The sequence below is a fragment of the Vicia villosa genome, linkage group LG3 (genome assembly GCF_029867415.1).
Source record: "Vicia villosa cultivar HV-30 ecotype Madison, WI linkage group LG3, Vvil1.0, whole genome shotgun sequence".
Classification (NCBI taxonomy): Eukaryota; Viridiplantae; Streptophyta; class Magnoliopsida; order Fabales; family Fabaceae; genus Vicia; species Vicia villosa.
The window spans coordinates 194,393,909-194,411,300 of record NC_081182.1 but is presented as its reverse complement, the minus strand read 5'-3'; the positions used below and the strand labels follow the sequence as shown (position 1 = coordinate 194,411,300).

General features: G+C 35.0%; 1 protein-coding gene across 1 annotated transcript; it reads right to left on the bottom strand.

Moving 5' to 3' along the window:
* Window positions 1–14,901: 14,901 nt before the first annotated feature.
* Window positions 14,902–15,801, bottom strand: LOC131659644 (uncharacterized). The gene has a single exon (XM_058928803.1). It carries the CDS (start codon window positions 15,799–15,801, stop codon window positions 14,902–14,904), a length of 900 nt encoding a protein of 299 aa, XP_058784786.1.
* Between the last annotated feature and the right edge of the window lie 1,591 nt (window positions 15,802–17,392).

Here is a 17,392-nt window from a genome sequence, read left to right as displayed (position 1 = left end):
TGGAAGATATACACGATGGTGCCTTTGGTACTCATTCAGGTGGACATACAATGGCTAAAAAGATTCTGAGAGCAGGTTACTACTAGTCTACCATGGAGACAGACTGCCATCATCACTCCAGAACTTGTCACAAATGCCAGATATATGCCGACAAAGTACATGTACCTTCAGTCCCATTAAACGTATTGACGGCTCCTTGGCCTTTTGCAATGTGGGGTATTGATATGATTGGAGAAATCAAGCCTACTTCCTCCAACAGACATCGTTTTATCCTGGTCGCTATTGACTACTTCACAAAATGGGTAGAGGCAGCCTCGTTTGCTTCTGTCACCAAGAATGTGGTGGCCCGGTTTATCAAGCACAATCTCATTTGTCGGTATGGCATCCCTGAAAGGATCATCACAGACAATGGCACAAATTTAAACAACAGGATGATTACCGAACTCTACACGCAGTTCCAGATCAAACATCATAATTCATCCCCATATCGACCAAAGATGAATGGCACCGTGGAAGCTGCCAACAAGAACATCAAGAAAATCATACAAAAGATGACAGTAACCTACAAAGACTGGCATGAGATGTTACCTTTTGCTCTTCATGGTTATCGCACTTCAGCACGTACCTCAACAGGGGCAACTCCATTCTCCTAAGTCTATGGTACGGAGGCAGTTCTTCCAATTGAAATTCAGATTCCTTCCCTAAGGATTATGAAAGAAGCCGATCTAGACGAAGACGATTGGATTCAGACTCGGTTGGACCAGATAAACTTGATTGATGAGAAGAGGCTTGCAGCTATTTGTCATGGTCAGTTGTACCAGAAACGTATGATCAAAGCCTTCAACAAGAAAGTCAAAAGTCAGGCATATCAAATTGGTGATTTGGTTGTAAAACGCATCATCTTACCACAGGGTGACCCCAGGGGCAAGTGGACTCCCACTTATGAGGGACCATTTGTAATCAAGAAAGTATTCTCAGGCGGAGCCATGTTGCTTACCACTATGGATGGCGAGGACTTCCCACACCCTGTAAATACGGACATAGTCAAAAAGTACTTTGCTTAAAGAAAAGCTCGCTAAGTTGAAAACCTGAAAGGGCGACTTAGGCGAAAAAATGAGCGTCTCGGTGGATTGAAAACCTGAATGGGCGATCCAGACAAAAATTAGAGACTAAAAAATAATAATTATCCCGGTAGGCTGAAAACCTGAAAAGGCAGCCTAGGCAAAAGTTAGGGAATAAAGCGTATGATTATGTCCCGTTTGGCTACCTACTCACCTTCAAGGTTCAACACATCAAAGGCACCAGTCAGTCCAATCACTTTCTTCCAACAAGTGAGGGATGAGATATTCGAAGACAGACTGGCAATAGCAGAGTTGAAACTTGACTGGATTGTTTTCACATGTTATTTCCTTTTATAAGTACTTTTCGAAGTATTATGACAAATTCCTACTACTAGGATTTTTGTTTCCTTGTACTAATCCGCCTATTATGGCTCTCTTTCAAAATCAATACAGTTCATGCTCAAAATCAATGTTTTCACTTTTTTCGGTTTTGAACGCGTAAACGTCCCAATGATAATTTTGAATGAATATATGCATTTGAATATGGTTGATGTTTATAAGAAAAACAGGAATAGCATTCAGGTAATGTCCCAATCATCTGGACATCATCCCGAAATCAGCATCAGAAGAAAAATTCCCCAACAAAGATACGTTTCTCAACAGATTCCTCAATGAGAATTTTCTCTCCAACAAAGTGATTCGAGGAACCTTATTCCCCAGCAGGGCTTTTCAAGATCATTATCCCCAGAAGGGGTGATCCTACACACCAGGGCTTGATCAAATAGTGCATCGGAGGATTACACATCTTTCTTATTCCCATTCGAGGTGCATCAAAATCAGAACCTTCAAGTTACCTTCATCCCCAAGCGGTAATCAAAGATCCCTCAACAGAGCATCCTGGTCCGTAAGGAAGTTCTCCAGCTGAGTATACTCGAACAAGATAGCAAATATCATCAACAGTCATAATGTCATCGTTTCCGAAATAACAAACAAGGATTTATTTTCCCTACCAGAAGTTTGATACGCTCTAAACTGCATAAGTCATGTCCATACATCATACATCATACACATATTCATACGTAGCATATAATGTTTCATGACAAACGCATACATAACATGCACGGTTCTCATTTAGATTGAGAATCTCAACATATACATTACATGCATCATGACATTGCATGTCACTAACTTGGTTTTTCAGGTGGACGAATATCCTCAGCAAGTTATTCTCAATCACATGCAATATTTTCCTATTTCTATTTCAGACAAGCATTCCTCTCAGATATAATCAAACCAAAGATTCATTCTGAAGAGCTCTTTTTTTCCAAATCACTTATCAACTTTAAACAAGCAAAGCAGATACGGTCTAATGGTGACTCATTCTGACGCTTCCGGGCTATACCACAGTCGAATGAACAACTTCAAATCCTTCAGATCTAAGTCGATACCTTGGACGGTTCCTTAATGATCTATCTTCAGATCTAAGTCGATACCTTGGACGGTTCCTTAATGATCTATCTTCAGATTTAAGACGATACCTTGGACGGTTCCTTAAATAATCTACCTTCAGATCTAAGTCGATACCTTGGAGGGTTCCTTAAAGCAATCAATCTTCAAGATATAAAAGCGGATACCTCGGACGGTTCTGTAAAGATCAACCTTCAAAGGTCTAAAGCGGATACCTCAGACGGTTCCACAACGATCAACATTCAAAATCTAAAGCGGAAAAACTTTGGACAAGTTCCGTAACAATCAGCCTCCAAGATTTAAAGCGGTAACCTCGGACAGTTCCGTAACGGTCAACGCAGAGGTTTTCAAATCCTTCATCAAGATATAATCAATGGTTTCATTCTGATGAACAAACCATCAACACATTCGCTAGATGGCATCTGAAAGCCCATCTCAGGTAATGTTAGGATCCACCAACGACATTTCTGAGACAGCAAATTTCACTCTATAATTACGCTAAATACCCCTCATTTTTCCTTTTTTGTACGGTATCACTTCATTCCCCAACGTCTCCATCCTTCTTTTCACTCTATAAATACCCCTCATTTTTCCATAAATTCTCACATCAAATTTCACTCATTTCCCAAATTTCTATCTCATAATTATTTTCTCTTCTTCCCCGGCAAAAATGGCAAAGTGGATGGACACGTTTTTTCTTATAGTCATCATCGTTTTGGTGGTGATCATGTCTTTTTTCTGTCTGCATAGTCCTGAAAAATGCGGACCTGGGATGTTTACACTCCCGTGCATCTATATATTGTTATTTATAGCATGGGTTTTCAATCGTCATACTTAAAGTTTGTCGTATCTTTTGCTTTCAAATAATGTACCGTTCATTTTATTTGTCGTACTGTTCGCTATATTATTATGTAATATTTGTACTGTCAGTATTAAATATTGTATTGTCTGTCGTATCGTCGTTTAATTATCAAGATAGTATTATGTGTGTTTATTGATAGTTAAATATTTATTTGTCTGTGCATTAAATCTTTTTCAAGATTATTATCGGTAATTTCGTTCGCGTATGGTATATTTTATTTATTTATTACGTTTGTGTTTTTCTAACAACTCATGTAAATAAATTTTCACCATTAACACAACAAAAACAAAAAGAAAAAAATTAACTTTAACTGTTACGTTAATGCCCGGACAGCCAGTTAACAGTCAAACCCGCTGACAGCACGACTCTCCGTGTTTTGTATCATCATTCAAATAAATCTTTCATATTTCAAAATTCCAAGATTTTTGTTCTAGAAGTCTTCTGATAATCACATGATCAGCAGAGACTCAACACTGCACAAAAATCAAGTACGCTTAACTGTCTCCTACACAAACAGTCCCTAACTAAGGTTTTTGTTTTTTTTCAGGAGAGCAAGTTTTTTGAGACCTCAAATGGATTTCATGGACCTCCATATATCTCAAAGTACCACCAGACAAATTTTCAAACTTCAATTTGCTTGGACGCACAGTCAGCAGCTCAAACAGTCAACAGACGACCAGTTTGACCGAAAAGTCAACAGACAGTCAAAAATGAAATTTTTTGTCAACATCCATATTTTGTCAAAAGATTCATCATTTGATCAATGGTTGATCATAATTCATCAAGAAAAGTTCAAAAATCAACAAAACCCTAAGTTTCAAAATTAGGGTTTTCTCCTAAAAAGTCAACTACACTTTAACCGGCCATAACTCTCTCCTCGTTCATTCAAAAAATTCCAACCAAAGCTTATTTTGAAGGAAATTCAATTATCTTTCAAATGAAATCGATCCTGTGGTCATTGGATTTACCATTTGGAAAATATGAGCAAGGACATTACAGGTCATTTTCAAAGTCAACAAAAAGTGGTTTTTTGTCAAAGGCCATAACATCAAGATAACTTCTTCAAATGCAAAAAAGTTTCCAAAGTAGCTCGTAGAGGACATCTTGAGGTTTTTAAAAAGTACAAGAACTCCTTCATATGATCAAAATTGAGGGAGATATGCCTTGTTGAAAGTTGGCTATTTTTTGGAAAAATGCATGAAACCAACATTGATCAAAAATGTTTTTTTTCCAAAAGAGGCCAAGTATTCATGATCCAAACATGTTTCTAATGATATTAAAGGGCTCCCACGACCAACTTAAGGCCCATGGCATTTTTATTTCTTTTTTAATTTAATTTTATTCCATTTAAAGTTAAATTAAAAGAGAAATGGTTCAAGTTAATGATTCAAGGCTTTTGTCCTTAGCATGAGCCATCAAAATTGATCCAAACTCTGCAGCATAGAAGTATATAGCAGGCCTAGAGCAAGAGGGTGAAGAAAAATGAAGCCATGGCCAAGAAATTCAAACTTTTTATCATTAAAAAAACCAAAAGTTCAAAGACACTCAATAATTGTTAGCTTAAGTTTGCAGCACTCTTATTGCTCATAAATAGCTTAGAATACTTCAGTAAACACACACACACGAAAATCCATCCAAGGAATAGCCAAGAAACTCACAAAATTCTCAAAAAAAATCTCAAAACTTTGTAATTTTTGTTTTGTAGTTTCCAACCATTATCAATACAAACAAATATTTTCAATCATCTTCTGAGGTCATATAGAGTAAGAATGAACCCCTAATATGGTCCCATGAGAGTCATAACACGTGCATAGTGTTCTTCATGTTCATACATAATCAATTTTTGTTTTCTTATATTTAATTAATCTCAATGTAATCTAATCATTCTAATGAGTTCATGAGGTCTTATAGGACAGGTCTGGTCTTTAACATGTTAGCTTCCACGTGAAAATTGCTCAATACCATTGACGAGTGTTCATGCGTGTTCAAGCTTCAATATCTTCGGATCCATAGCTACAGCACTCAAATAGCAAAACTAACGTCATATTTAAACTCAGAGCATCCTAATTAGGGGATCTAGGTTGCTTTTGTTGTTTGTGATCCTTGCTTTTGCAGGTTTTGAAGCTATAGGGGAGTTATGGCGTTTATCGCGAAAATAGAGGGGGTTTAAAACCGCCGCTATTTGCTTCAAAAAAAATGGAGAAGAAGATGAATAGGAAAGGGCCTGCGTGGCGTGCTCCTATTGGCCTGTTTGCGCGCCTAAGTCATTTTGAACTCCTTGGATCCAGTGTTCATTACCCCACGCTCTTACCACGCACCTCTTCAATCTCAGCCTTCAGATTTCATTTATTCCAAATCCAACGCCCATAAGCCTGCTATCTATATCATAGATCCCCAGCTTTGATGCACCAGATCACAAATATTATATTTTTTATTTTATTTGTTTTTCTTTGCAAAATTAATTAAAAATACTTTCAAAAACCCAAAAAATATTTTCTGTTTACTATTAATTTGATAAAATGATAATTTAATTTCTGGACTAAAAATATTTTATTATTCTTTATAATTAAAATATTTTGTTTAATTAATTAGTATATATTTATATATTTACTTTTTAATTATTTCTAAACTATCAAAAAAAATCAGAAAAAAAATAATTTCTTTTAGTAAATTTAGTTTATATATTATAGACTAACTTTGGACATAATTAGATTATTTTTCTCTTTAATTTTAATTTATGTGTGTAATTATTTGCATAATTATGTGTTAATTAAGTTAATAACCTCAAAAACAATTTCAAAAAATCCCAAAAAAATTAATTTTATTTTGAAATTAATTGACATACAATTTGGACATATTTTAGACTTAATTTTTTAGGTTTAAATTTTATTTCTAATTCCTAACTTTTTAATTAAATTAATTATGCATTAATTTTAATTAAAATCAACCATCCAAAAATCCAAAAATACTTTCCTTTTATCTTATTGCAATTTAAATTCATAGATAAGTGTATAGGTTGTCAAATTCATGTAAATAGCGTAGTTTACATTTCTCGCACAATCGATGTAATAGCGTAGATTTATTTTCCGTATTTTACATTCCCGCACTTTAATTTCTGTACATATAAAATTGCGTGTATGGCAAGAATAAAAATTGAAGCGCTAGATCACTAATTTCTCGTTTTTTTGTATCCAGTCAAAGAAAATTTTCTAAAAGAAATAAGAAAAGGACCTTACGAACTTAAGGTAGATCTCCCAATTGCTTGCTCAATCAAAGACAACAGAAGCTTTTCACATATCACTATTTTTCCAAAACAAAACTTTTAAAAAGACAACACTTTGTATATATCCAAACAAAGGATCATTACGAAGTTAAAAATATTTTTTCAAACCATCAAAACATCTTTCGAAAGATGAAACACTTTGTATACATCCACACAAGGATCATTACAAAGTTAAATTCTTTACAAAAGTATTTAAAACCACATACAAGCATTTCAAAGCAAGACAAACGATTCAAACAAGTGAGCTAAGCAATTAAGAGCCCATGGATAACCATGGATACAAAGGGGTGCTAACACCTTCCCTTTGTATAACCTACCCCCGAACCCAAAATCTCTTTAAGGTCTTTTTCTGTTTCTTTTATAAACATTTCCTTAATTGGATAAAATAAAAGTCGGTGGCGACTCTCTGATTTTCACAAACTCAAAAATAAAAGAAGAGTCAGTTCGCATCCCACAAATAACCGAGGACGACAGAACTGGCGACTCTGCTGGGGATTTCAAAAACAAAATGTTTTCAAAAGGGGTTACCTTAGAGTTTAGATCACTTCGATGTTTTCAATTGCTTGTCTTGTTTGCTCTATTTTTCAAAGGTTTGTTTGGGTATTGGATTTTCTTATGTGAAAGATTCTAACCCGAATCTCGAGATACCTTAAGTATGTGACAATAGACCAAGGAAACTGTACGGCATGTACCGTTATAGTTGATCTGGTAGTCACCGTTAGTGCGACACTTTGGTCTGTACTGATATCCCTTGAAAACGATCAAGGAGTATGTTAGGCTTCCGAAATGTCATTAAGCACTAATTTGCCTTAGAACCTTTAGTTGAACTTGACTTGTGGCCTATTAAGTGACTGGCTTTGAAATTTATCGAAGTTGGATATCCTCGAGGAATGTTTTGATCGGCCGTACGAGTGCCGTATTGAGATGTTGTCTCCAAGGATCATAGAACCCGAATACCATTCTAATACAGGTTTTAACCAACTCAACTTCAGTAGGGAGGGTATCACCTACGAACCTCATGCAAGCCTTTAAACCTAAGGCTATTGTTTGATTTGTTTGTGTTTTCCACATGTTTGACATCATGACATCATAAGCATCATAAACATATCATTTTCTCACTAATCATTTCAAGGATCGAAGAGTTTACCTTTGTTCTGTTGTTGCAGGTAATGGCTCCCGCTACCAGAGATTACATCCGAATCAACATCTCAACAGTACCATCTAAACTTAAGGACTTAATATCAGAATTTCCCAGAAATGCTCAATTCACCGAAAAGCACGGTCACCTACTCCATTTGGTTACCTCCAAATTTGAAGAAGACATGATACGGGTCCTGTTCCAATTCTTCGATCCCGAACATCATTGTTTTACATTTCCCGATTACCAGCTAGTACCCACCTTGGAGGAATTCTCTGAATTAATTGGGTTACCTGTTCGAGATCAATTACCTTTCACTGGTTTAGAAAAGATTCCAAAGCCTGAAATCATTGCTGCTGCCTTACATTTACGAAAGTCAGAAATCGAGTCCAATTGGGAAACAAAGAGTGGAGTCAAGGGTTTGCTTGCTAAGTTCTTAATGGGAAAGGATCGATCACTATTAAAAGATAGAAGTTACCAAGCTTTTGAAGAAGTTGTGGCTCTTTTGATTTATGGGTTGGTTTTATTCCCTAATCCCGACCAATTCATAAGTGTGCACGTTATCAACATTTTCTTAACCCGCAATCCGGTACCTACTTTGCCGGGAGACATTTTACATTCTTTACACACTCGTACCATGAAAAAGCGAGGAACTCTTATGTGTTGTGTACCACTACTGGCTAGATGGTTTACATTACACCTTCCCTGATCAGTGTTGAAAAACGAGCAAAGGATGCAATGGTCTCGCAGGATTATGTCTTTATCTCATTCAGATATCCAGTGGAACAACTTCTTTCAAAAAGACATCACTCTCATTGACCATTGTGGGGAGTACCCTAATGTACGAAGAAATGGTCCTCATGACATGATTATCCATGGCATTGTGTTCCACTACGAAGATGATTCCCAAAGATATCGACGAAGGTTTATACATGCTTGGGGCAGTGTCTACAAATTAGAAAGCAAGACTTTAGGACAATGGAATTCTATTCCCATGGAGCCTTACCTCAAATGGGTGCGAGCTCGTGCTCAGAAGTTCATCATGCCATATCCCGCTATCCTACCTGTGACTATTGAGCCAGAAGTCGAAGGGGACGAACCTCGAGTTATTTTACATCCGGACATGCCGACTGACCTAGAAGAGCTGCAGAAATCTTGGGTTCAACTAAAAGGAGAAAGGGACACCTTCAAAGCACACTGTCAAGACTATGAGAGAAAAGTGTTGGAGCTCACCAGACAACTCCAGGAAGAATAGCAGATCAACACATTCCTGGGTGCAAAGAGAAAGCGTCCATGGGAAACTTGAAGGATCTTTTATTTTGTTTTATCTTGTAAGCCTAAAAGAGGCAAAGAAAAAGAAAAAGAAAAAAAGAGACAAAAGAAAAAAAAGGAGAAATAAATTGTTTGACTAATAAATGTTTGTTTCTCTCTTGTTTAAACAAATCTAAATTCTAAGATCCTTGAAAACATTGCATATACAGTTCATTCATAAACAGTGCATAACAGGTTCACATAACAGGTTTCTCATCTCCTCGCTGTTTATTTCAGTTAGAAGGGATGGATTCCGAAACAAGCATCAAGAATCTCGAGGCACAGAAAGCCCAAGTTCAGATAGCAATTTTGGAGTTAGCAAAGGGGCAACAAGAACTGAAAGCCTTGATGACCAAGAAGAAAAAGAAGCCCAAGGGATCTGTAGGTTTAAGTCACCTCGTGAGGAAAGTCAGAGTCCCAGCCAGGATGCCTAGAAAAGCGCCAATCCCTGAAGTAGTCGGTGAAGGTGATCAAGAAGACAATCACAGCAACCAAGGTTCTGCCAAACTCTCTCTCTCTCTCTCTCTCTCTCTCCTGATGAAGAAGATTATCACTCCGGAGACGAACAGGGTGATAGCAAATACCAGCAATTGGAAGAACGCATGAAAGCTATGGAGATACAAAAAATACCTGGTTTAGACTTCAACAATCTTGGACTCGTCTCAGATATTGTTATCCCTCCAAAGTTCAAAGTTCCTGTCTTTGCAAAGTATGATGGGGTCTCTTGCGCAAAGCTGCATCTAAGATCTTATGTGAGGAAGATACTACCTCATACGGCAGATAACAAATTGAGGAATTCATTTCTTCCAGGAAAGTCTGTCGGGTACACAACTCGAGTGGTACTACCAACTGGAAAGTGCAAAAGTTCACACCTGGGAAGATTTGGCTGCTGCCTTTTACAAACAGTATCAATACAACGCTGACCTTGCACCAACCCGTACTCAATTACGGGGCATGACTATGGCACCAACAAGCATACCAAAAAGGTATGTCTTTGCCGCTTCGAACATTGCATTTGATGGCCCCCGCAAAATGATTATTGTTAAGATTCTCGTAATTATCCGAGATTAAAATGTCTCTCCACCATCTCGAATCCTTTGTCCCTCCAATATGTCCCTCCAAATCGCCTCCTTCTCTGTAAGAATCCTCCACTTCCATTTGCTAAGTAACTCTACATTCATAATTTCCACGTTTTTCACCCCTAACCCTCCTTCTTCTCGCGGTTTGCACACCGTATCCCAACAAACCCAATTAACCATTTTTCTTAGCTCACAACCACCCCAAAGAAAGTTTCTTTGGATACCTACTATCTCTTTCAACACCTTCTTAGGGGCCTTATAAAAGGAGAGAGAATATAACGGCACCGCACTAAGAACCGAATTAATCAACACCACCCTTCCTGCCATATTAAGATGTTTACCTCTCCACACGGCCAATCTTCTTTTCACCAAAGCCAACATATCTTTCCACATCGCATACTTCCTAGGGTCACCCTCCACCTTCACCCCAGGAAATTTGAAAGGAAGCTTTCCAACTTTACAAGAAAGGAAATTAGAGGCGGCTTCCAAAAACCATTGGTCAATATTTAATCCGTAAAGGTTTTTGTTCTCCACAAAACCTTTACCACGGAAAGGTTACTCTTGTGAGCTTTCCACATCCTCCATTATCCTTTCAAGGTTACGAGCTTTTCCCACATCCTCCCCTTTTTACCAATAAAACAAGAGGAGTAAATATAAACAAAATATCAAACCTTCACATTACATTTAGAATAAAAGCCAATGAATCCTTCTCATATGAAGCTGAAGTATGGTTACATGGAATCGTCTTTCCACAAAATCAACAATCCCATAACTTTCCCATAGTTCCTTTAGCTGACATCTTTATTTCCCCAAAAAACTAGTTGCTAAGTCATTATTCATTTCTTGAAACTTGGTCTCCTGAATAAAGCACAAATATATATTCTCCTTCTAGAATTTTGTTTTGGACCCTCTTCTATTCCCATCTTAGCTGTGAAACTATGTTCCTCGAATAGTCTCCTCATTGAACTCATCTCTTTTCATCCCTAAAATCCCCATTGATGTAATTGCCCTCCACACCTTGCTAGCTAAATACTTTTCCATATTTACCCATAACCTTTTATTGCCTTGCGCCACATCAGAATATGTTTGTTGAATCGCAACACAATTTGATCCTCTTGAGTATCTTTCATTTGTATTCTTTGACACTTAAAAAACCTTCAAATTGTTGGTGTTTGAGCTTTCATAATTTCTTTTTGTTTTGTTTGATTGGACTACCGAGTCTCCTTCGAGTCATTGTAAGATTCATTGTTCTTCTTCCAATTAATGTTTAATTTTGGTGGTATGAGAGATGTGAAATATAATCTTTCTATCCAATCCTCACATGCATCTTCCTCCAAAAATTGGGTTTGCATCCCTTTGATCTTCAAAGCTTCATTAAGTCTCGATGCTTTTAGTGAGCCTTTGGTAATACTTTAGCCCAAAGGAAAACAACCCAAGGACTTCCCTGGGTTGAGAATTTTAAATGACCTTTACCTTGCTTGACTATTGAGTCTTTGGTGCCTGATATAACAACTTTTGATTGATGATTATTATTCACCAGATCCATCTGGGTGTTGCATCAACATGAGTTGTGACCAATTCCTTTAATCTTTGAATTTTTGCAACAGTCCCCTACATTTATACCCTTAACTTTATTACTGAAAGACAATCATAGCCTTTTCACCTTTTACGTATAGCCTTGATCTTCCATCCTAATATGCGCCTAGGGAAAAATCCACAAAAGATCCTTCCTCAATACCATCCTGCTTAACTTATTTGCCGAACCCATTCACCATAATCATCCCCCGATACAAACTCAAGGTCTGAAGACGTCTGAGAAACTTTGTTTATGTTTGATTTTGGCATCACTATTCTCAAAGAACCTTGCGAGTCCTCCCCTAACTTGACCCTAAGCGTTACTCTATTTACCCCCATGTTGAATGTTTAATTAAGTACCAAGTTGTACTTTGGTATAGACAAGAATTCTCGCCACATAAAATTTGGATTGGTTGCTTGTTTCTTCATCTTAGCAAATGTAAATGCCAAACGTAAACAATATGAACTCGAAAAACTTAGAAATCCAAGCATGAAAGGGAATTCCATAGCACCTTGATCAGTGCATTTTAATGCACGTTCCTTTATATTTGTACTTAGGCATTTCTATGGTTTGGTTTGTTTATTTTTCTATTTTATTATGTTTTTATATTTGAGTTTATTTTTATTATTATTTGATTTTCGTACTTATTTTTCAGCTTTAGCAGTCTGCACTAAAACAATCATAACTGGAGCTCCGAGAATCAGATCGATGCTACAACTTTTGTGTTGGAGTCGAAGTCAGATTTGGAGCGCATATTTTCCAAAATTTCGTTTGAAGCTGCATCATTAGTTTTATTTAGTTTTGAGTCATTTGTTACGGGTATGGGTTATGTTTTTGACCCAGTTTGAGTTAGGTGTGGAAACCCTTATTTTGTTTATAAGGGTTTCAGCCATGCTACAATAGCTTTTTTATCTTTTTTTGCCACAAATTTTACTTTTGCTTTCATGATTAGAATGAAGAACTAATTCCCGAAGGCAAATCCTGATGCTTATGGGTTCCATTGCTTTGAGGTTATTCTAATACTAATTTAAATTTGATTTATGTTCAATTCTTTTCTATGAAATCATTTGCTTAATTTGATTACAATTGTTTGCTTAATTCGATTGTTATTAATAGGATAGAATTGATTAAATTTGATTGTATGCATGTTTCTAAATTTCATTGTGTGTTATCGTTTGCTTAATTCGTTAACTCGTCATATTCTTAACAGTTTGCTTAATTTGATAAATAGGAACATAACTCGTATGATTTTGATAAACGCTTGTCTGATTAATCTCATAATCGAATAGGATCGAAGCCGTTTAGGGATTGGTGTTATTATAACCGATGATAAGTCGGAACCCGAATCAATTGGATTAGCCGTTTAGCTTAATTTTGATAATCACTTATTTACTCTATTTTACAAATTGATTCTAAAACCATAAACCTCCAATTTTATTTATATTAGTTAATAACAAAACAAGAATCCTTGTGATACGACTCGAGTCATTGTCGCTATATTACATTTTCAAAATACTCGTTTGATCCGCGCGCGACACCGGATCACACCTCAACCAGGTGACTCTCTCATTGTCAATAATTTTAAGACTTTCGCCATCATCTCTTTCTTCTAATAAACACATATTTGTTCCTAGAGGGATGACTTTGATTGAGAAGTAGTCCTCAATGTTGAATGCTTCTTGTATGTTATAGAACATTATTAGATTCTTCACGTCACCTACATATATTGTTATCCTAAATCTTGAAAAGAATTCTTCCTCTCATAATAATTAATACATAAAATATATACGTGCCGGATCCTCGGATAATAAACCACATATGTTTAATAAAAGTGATTAGTTCATAAATTGGGCTGTTATAAATTTTGAAATATTGAACTTCATACTTATTGTGGAAACTGGAAAGTGATTTCTTATATCTGGATAGTTTGCTAACATTGCCGCCTTAAATTTCACAAATTGAAAGTTGCATACACTTCTGTTTTTATTTTAAATATCACATTAATACTTGAAGTTCGGTTTTTAAGTACCTCTTGCAAACAAATTAAACCGAACTAATATGATTAAGAAAAAAAACCTACATAATCAAGGTATAATCAAAATAAGATTTAAGAAATCACATCAAATTAATAACTCTTGAGCTTGTACTACATACTCCAAGCGAACACAGAATTTAACACATGGAAATGTAGGGGTGATCAAAACCAAACCAACCCAATAGAAAACCGCAAACCAAACCAAACCAAACCGAAACCGCAAAAAACCGCATTTGGTTCGGATTAGTTTGGGTCAGTTTTTACAAAACCGCACGGTTCAGTTCGGTTTGCGGTTTGTATTTTGTAAACCGAACCAAACCGAATCAAACCGCACTATGTTACAACCTAAATTTTACTAAATCACATCCAACCTAAACTTAAACTTATTATATATACATTAGCATTATGATTACGAACAATTTTCTCATCCTTACACATATAATTTCAGTCCCGATCTTCTAAAATCTCTAATAACATTATCGCACCTTCTTTGCCACATATATCTTCCCTCTTCTTCTATAATCTCTACTCTCTTATATTCTTTCTTTTTCACCTTCTCATTTTTATGTAAATGTTCCGTATTTCAGTTTCGTTTTTATCGCATATCTTCTTTAATCTCTCAACACTTTTTTTTCTTTTTCACTTTCACTAATCTTTCGTCTCTTCTATTTTTTTGTTTTGTTATAATAATTTTTATATTGTTTTATGCTATTATTTTATGTTTAATATTCCACTTTTGTCTAATTTAATTTTTACATATTAAATGAAAAATTGTTGTCAAAATATGACGAGTTTTGTTGTTATTTGATACTGTATGAATGTATAAATACAAAATTATGTTATCATCTATATGTGTATGTATGGCTCAATAAAATATTTGTATAAAACCGAACCAACCGAACCGAACCAAACCGCATTAGTTTGGTTTGGTTTGGTTCGGATTTTTTTTTAAAAGCCAACCGAACCAAACCAAACCGCACTATTTTTTCTCTTGCGGTTCGGATGATTTTTTTCGTCAAAACCGCCCAAACCGCACCGCGAGCACCCCTAGAAATAAGATAGGAATTCCACAATATAATTTAAATGAATTCAAAGCTTAAGGGTCAAATCAAGCCCAGAAGATTCAGAATCGGAAGGTTCTTCTTCAGTGTTGATCTTTGGTTGATGAATTTCATCTTTGATAGGAGCAGGAGCCACAAAAAAATTCTTCTCTATGAATGAGTTTGAACTTGTGGCAACATCTTTAGAAGACTCTCCAAGTTTTAGAAAAGCAGCAATTTTGTTATTTGCATCATTTTCAACTCTAGAAGAAGTTGCACCACCAAGACCTGGAATTCCAACCCTGCTACTACCTTCCATACTGTTTCTCAAATTAACAAGGGAAGGGTTTAATCTCTCTTGCAAATACATACCACCATGACCATATGCAAAATTATGTGGTGCAACCCTAGGGCTAAAAAAAGATGGTTTTTGAATCATTGAATTCATTCTAACCCCGAGTGATCCATAGGGTGAATAAAGAGCACTAGGATAACGAAAACAAGGGTTCAAGTAAGTTTGTCCTAACCCTAAAGCACCATACCTTTGTTCGCGCCGCTTTTGTAAAGCACGTTCCGCTTTATGGGCGTTCTGGTGCCCTCCTAACGCTTGTAAAGTAGGATATTCTCTCATGCAAAAGTTGCATGGATAAGACGTCTTTGACTCTGAGTTCTTCTCTCCAGTGGTTTTCTCTTTTTTCTTTTCATCATCAGCCTTAGGAGAATCAGACCACGAACGACGAACTTGAATAGGGCTAAAAAAATTGTGTTCTTGCACCGTTGACGCGTCAACCGAATCCTCTTTCGATAGCTTCATAAAATCAATAGGCATGTTGGAATCAGATTTTGAAGATTGACCTTGTTCAATCTCCTTATCCACCACATTTTTTGTTTTGGATGAATCACCATGATTTTGTGAAGTGACTGAGATGCTAGAGGATTCAGATGCCATGGAACAAATTAAGTGAAGCAAACTATATCTTATGTTGGTTTTTGGTTTGATGAAAAGAGTGATTTACAAGTGGTGTTATTTATTTTGAAAAATTAATAACCTGAGTAAATGCATAAATCTTTGAATAAGGAAAGAGATATCTGATTCCTATTTTGCTGTCAGGGGATGTATATTGCACCCATTCATTTTTGGATATTTGATTCATATTTTGTTGTTAGGGAATGTATATTGCACCTATTCATATTTGGATAACTATTCAGAAAAATATTTAATGAATGAAAATTTTGAAACGATGTGAGGAGGGATATTACACCGATTGAGTTTGTCTTAAACTATACTTCAGTGAGTAATCGGTGTGATTGATTATTGGCTTAGTCTGTGTAAAAGAAAAAAAATTTTAGGTTTTATCTTCAGAGTTTTGATTATTAGGGTTAATGTACTTCAAACGTTACCATTAATAAGACCTTACATTGAATGTGTACTGTTTAGAAATTTTTAACATAATAGTAAATTTGTTTATAATTTTTCTATAATATAAAATGGAATTCTATATGGAGCAAGTCCGATTATGGAGATTTTTATTTTTAAGTAAATTTTCATAATTTGGTAAAAAGAAAAGTAAACTTTCATAAATATTACATATTTTTTTAATTTTTTATTATTATAAAATTTATTTTTTATTTAAAATAGTAACTGTTAGCTTTTGAATAATTTTTCTAAATTTCATGTTATATTTAATATAATACTATATTTGGTAAAACATTTGAATGTGTTATTTTAAGAAAATTTTCATAAAATAGCATATTGGTTTTTCATTTTCTAAATTTTATTTTTAGTAAATTTTCATTAAAAATTAATTTTTTTATTTTTATAAAACATATTTTTTATTAAAAATTATAATAGTCAATTTGGAATAAATTTTTTTAATAGATAGAAATAGATTAAAATAAAAAAACTGAATACAACATATATGAGGAGACAAAAACTAAAATCCAATAAAAACATACAATCAAAAGATAATATAGAGCAATCTTAAAGGGCAAATAAAGAAAACTTAGATTTAAATTTATTTGCTAACAAACACGCACTATAAAGTACACTCCAACGAACCCGCGGGCGCAGAATCAAATTGAAAAAAATAGCTGTTTATGATAGATTTTAATATAAGAGAAAAGGGGTGATGCACTGACAGTGACAATGTAAAATATTTTTACACTGTCAACCAATCACCACCCATGTATTCAATTAAACCATTTTTTTATTAAAAAAAAATTTAATGACATGGCACATTTATGATTTTCTATTGGATGACAGTGTAAAATTATTTTACACTGTCAGTGCACTACCTTTTAACTCTTAATATAATAGTATATTTGGTCTTATTTTTTGTATAACATAAAATGCAGCTCTAATATGAATCTAAATTAATAGTGGATCTTATTAATTTTAGTACGAATTTTAAAATATTATATATATTTTTTATTATTATAAAACATATAGGTTTTATTTAAAATAAAATAAAAAACCCTTGAACAAAATTTTAAAAATTTATGTTAGATTAACCTTTATATAATTTATTTATTTTGCCAAA

Coding starts and splice junctions, on each gene's coding strand:
- LOC131659644 (XM_058928803.1), bottom strand. CDS start 15,801: ATGGCATCTGAATCCTCTAGCATCTCAGTCACTTCACAAAATCATGGT.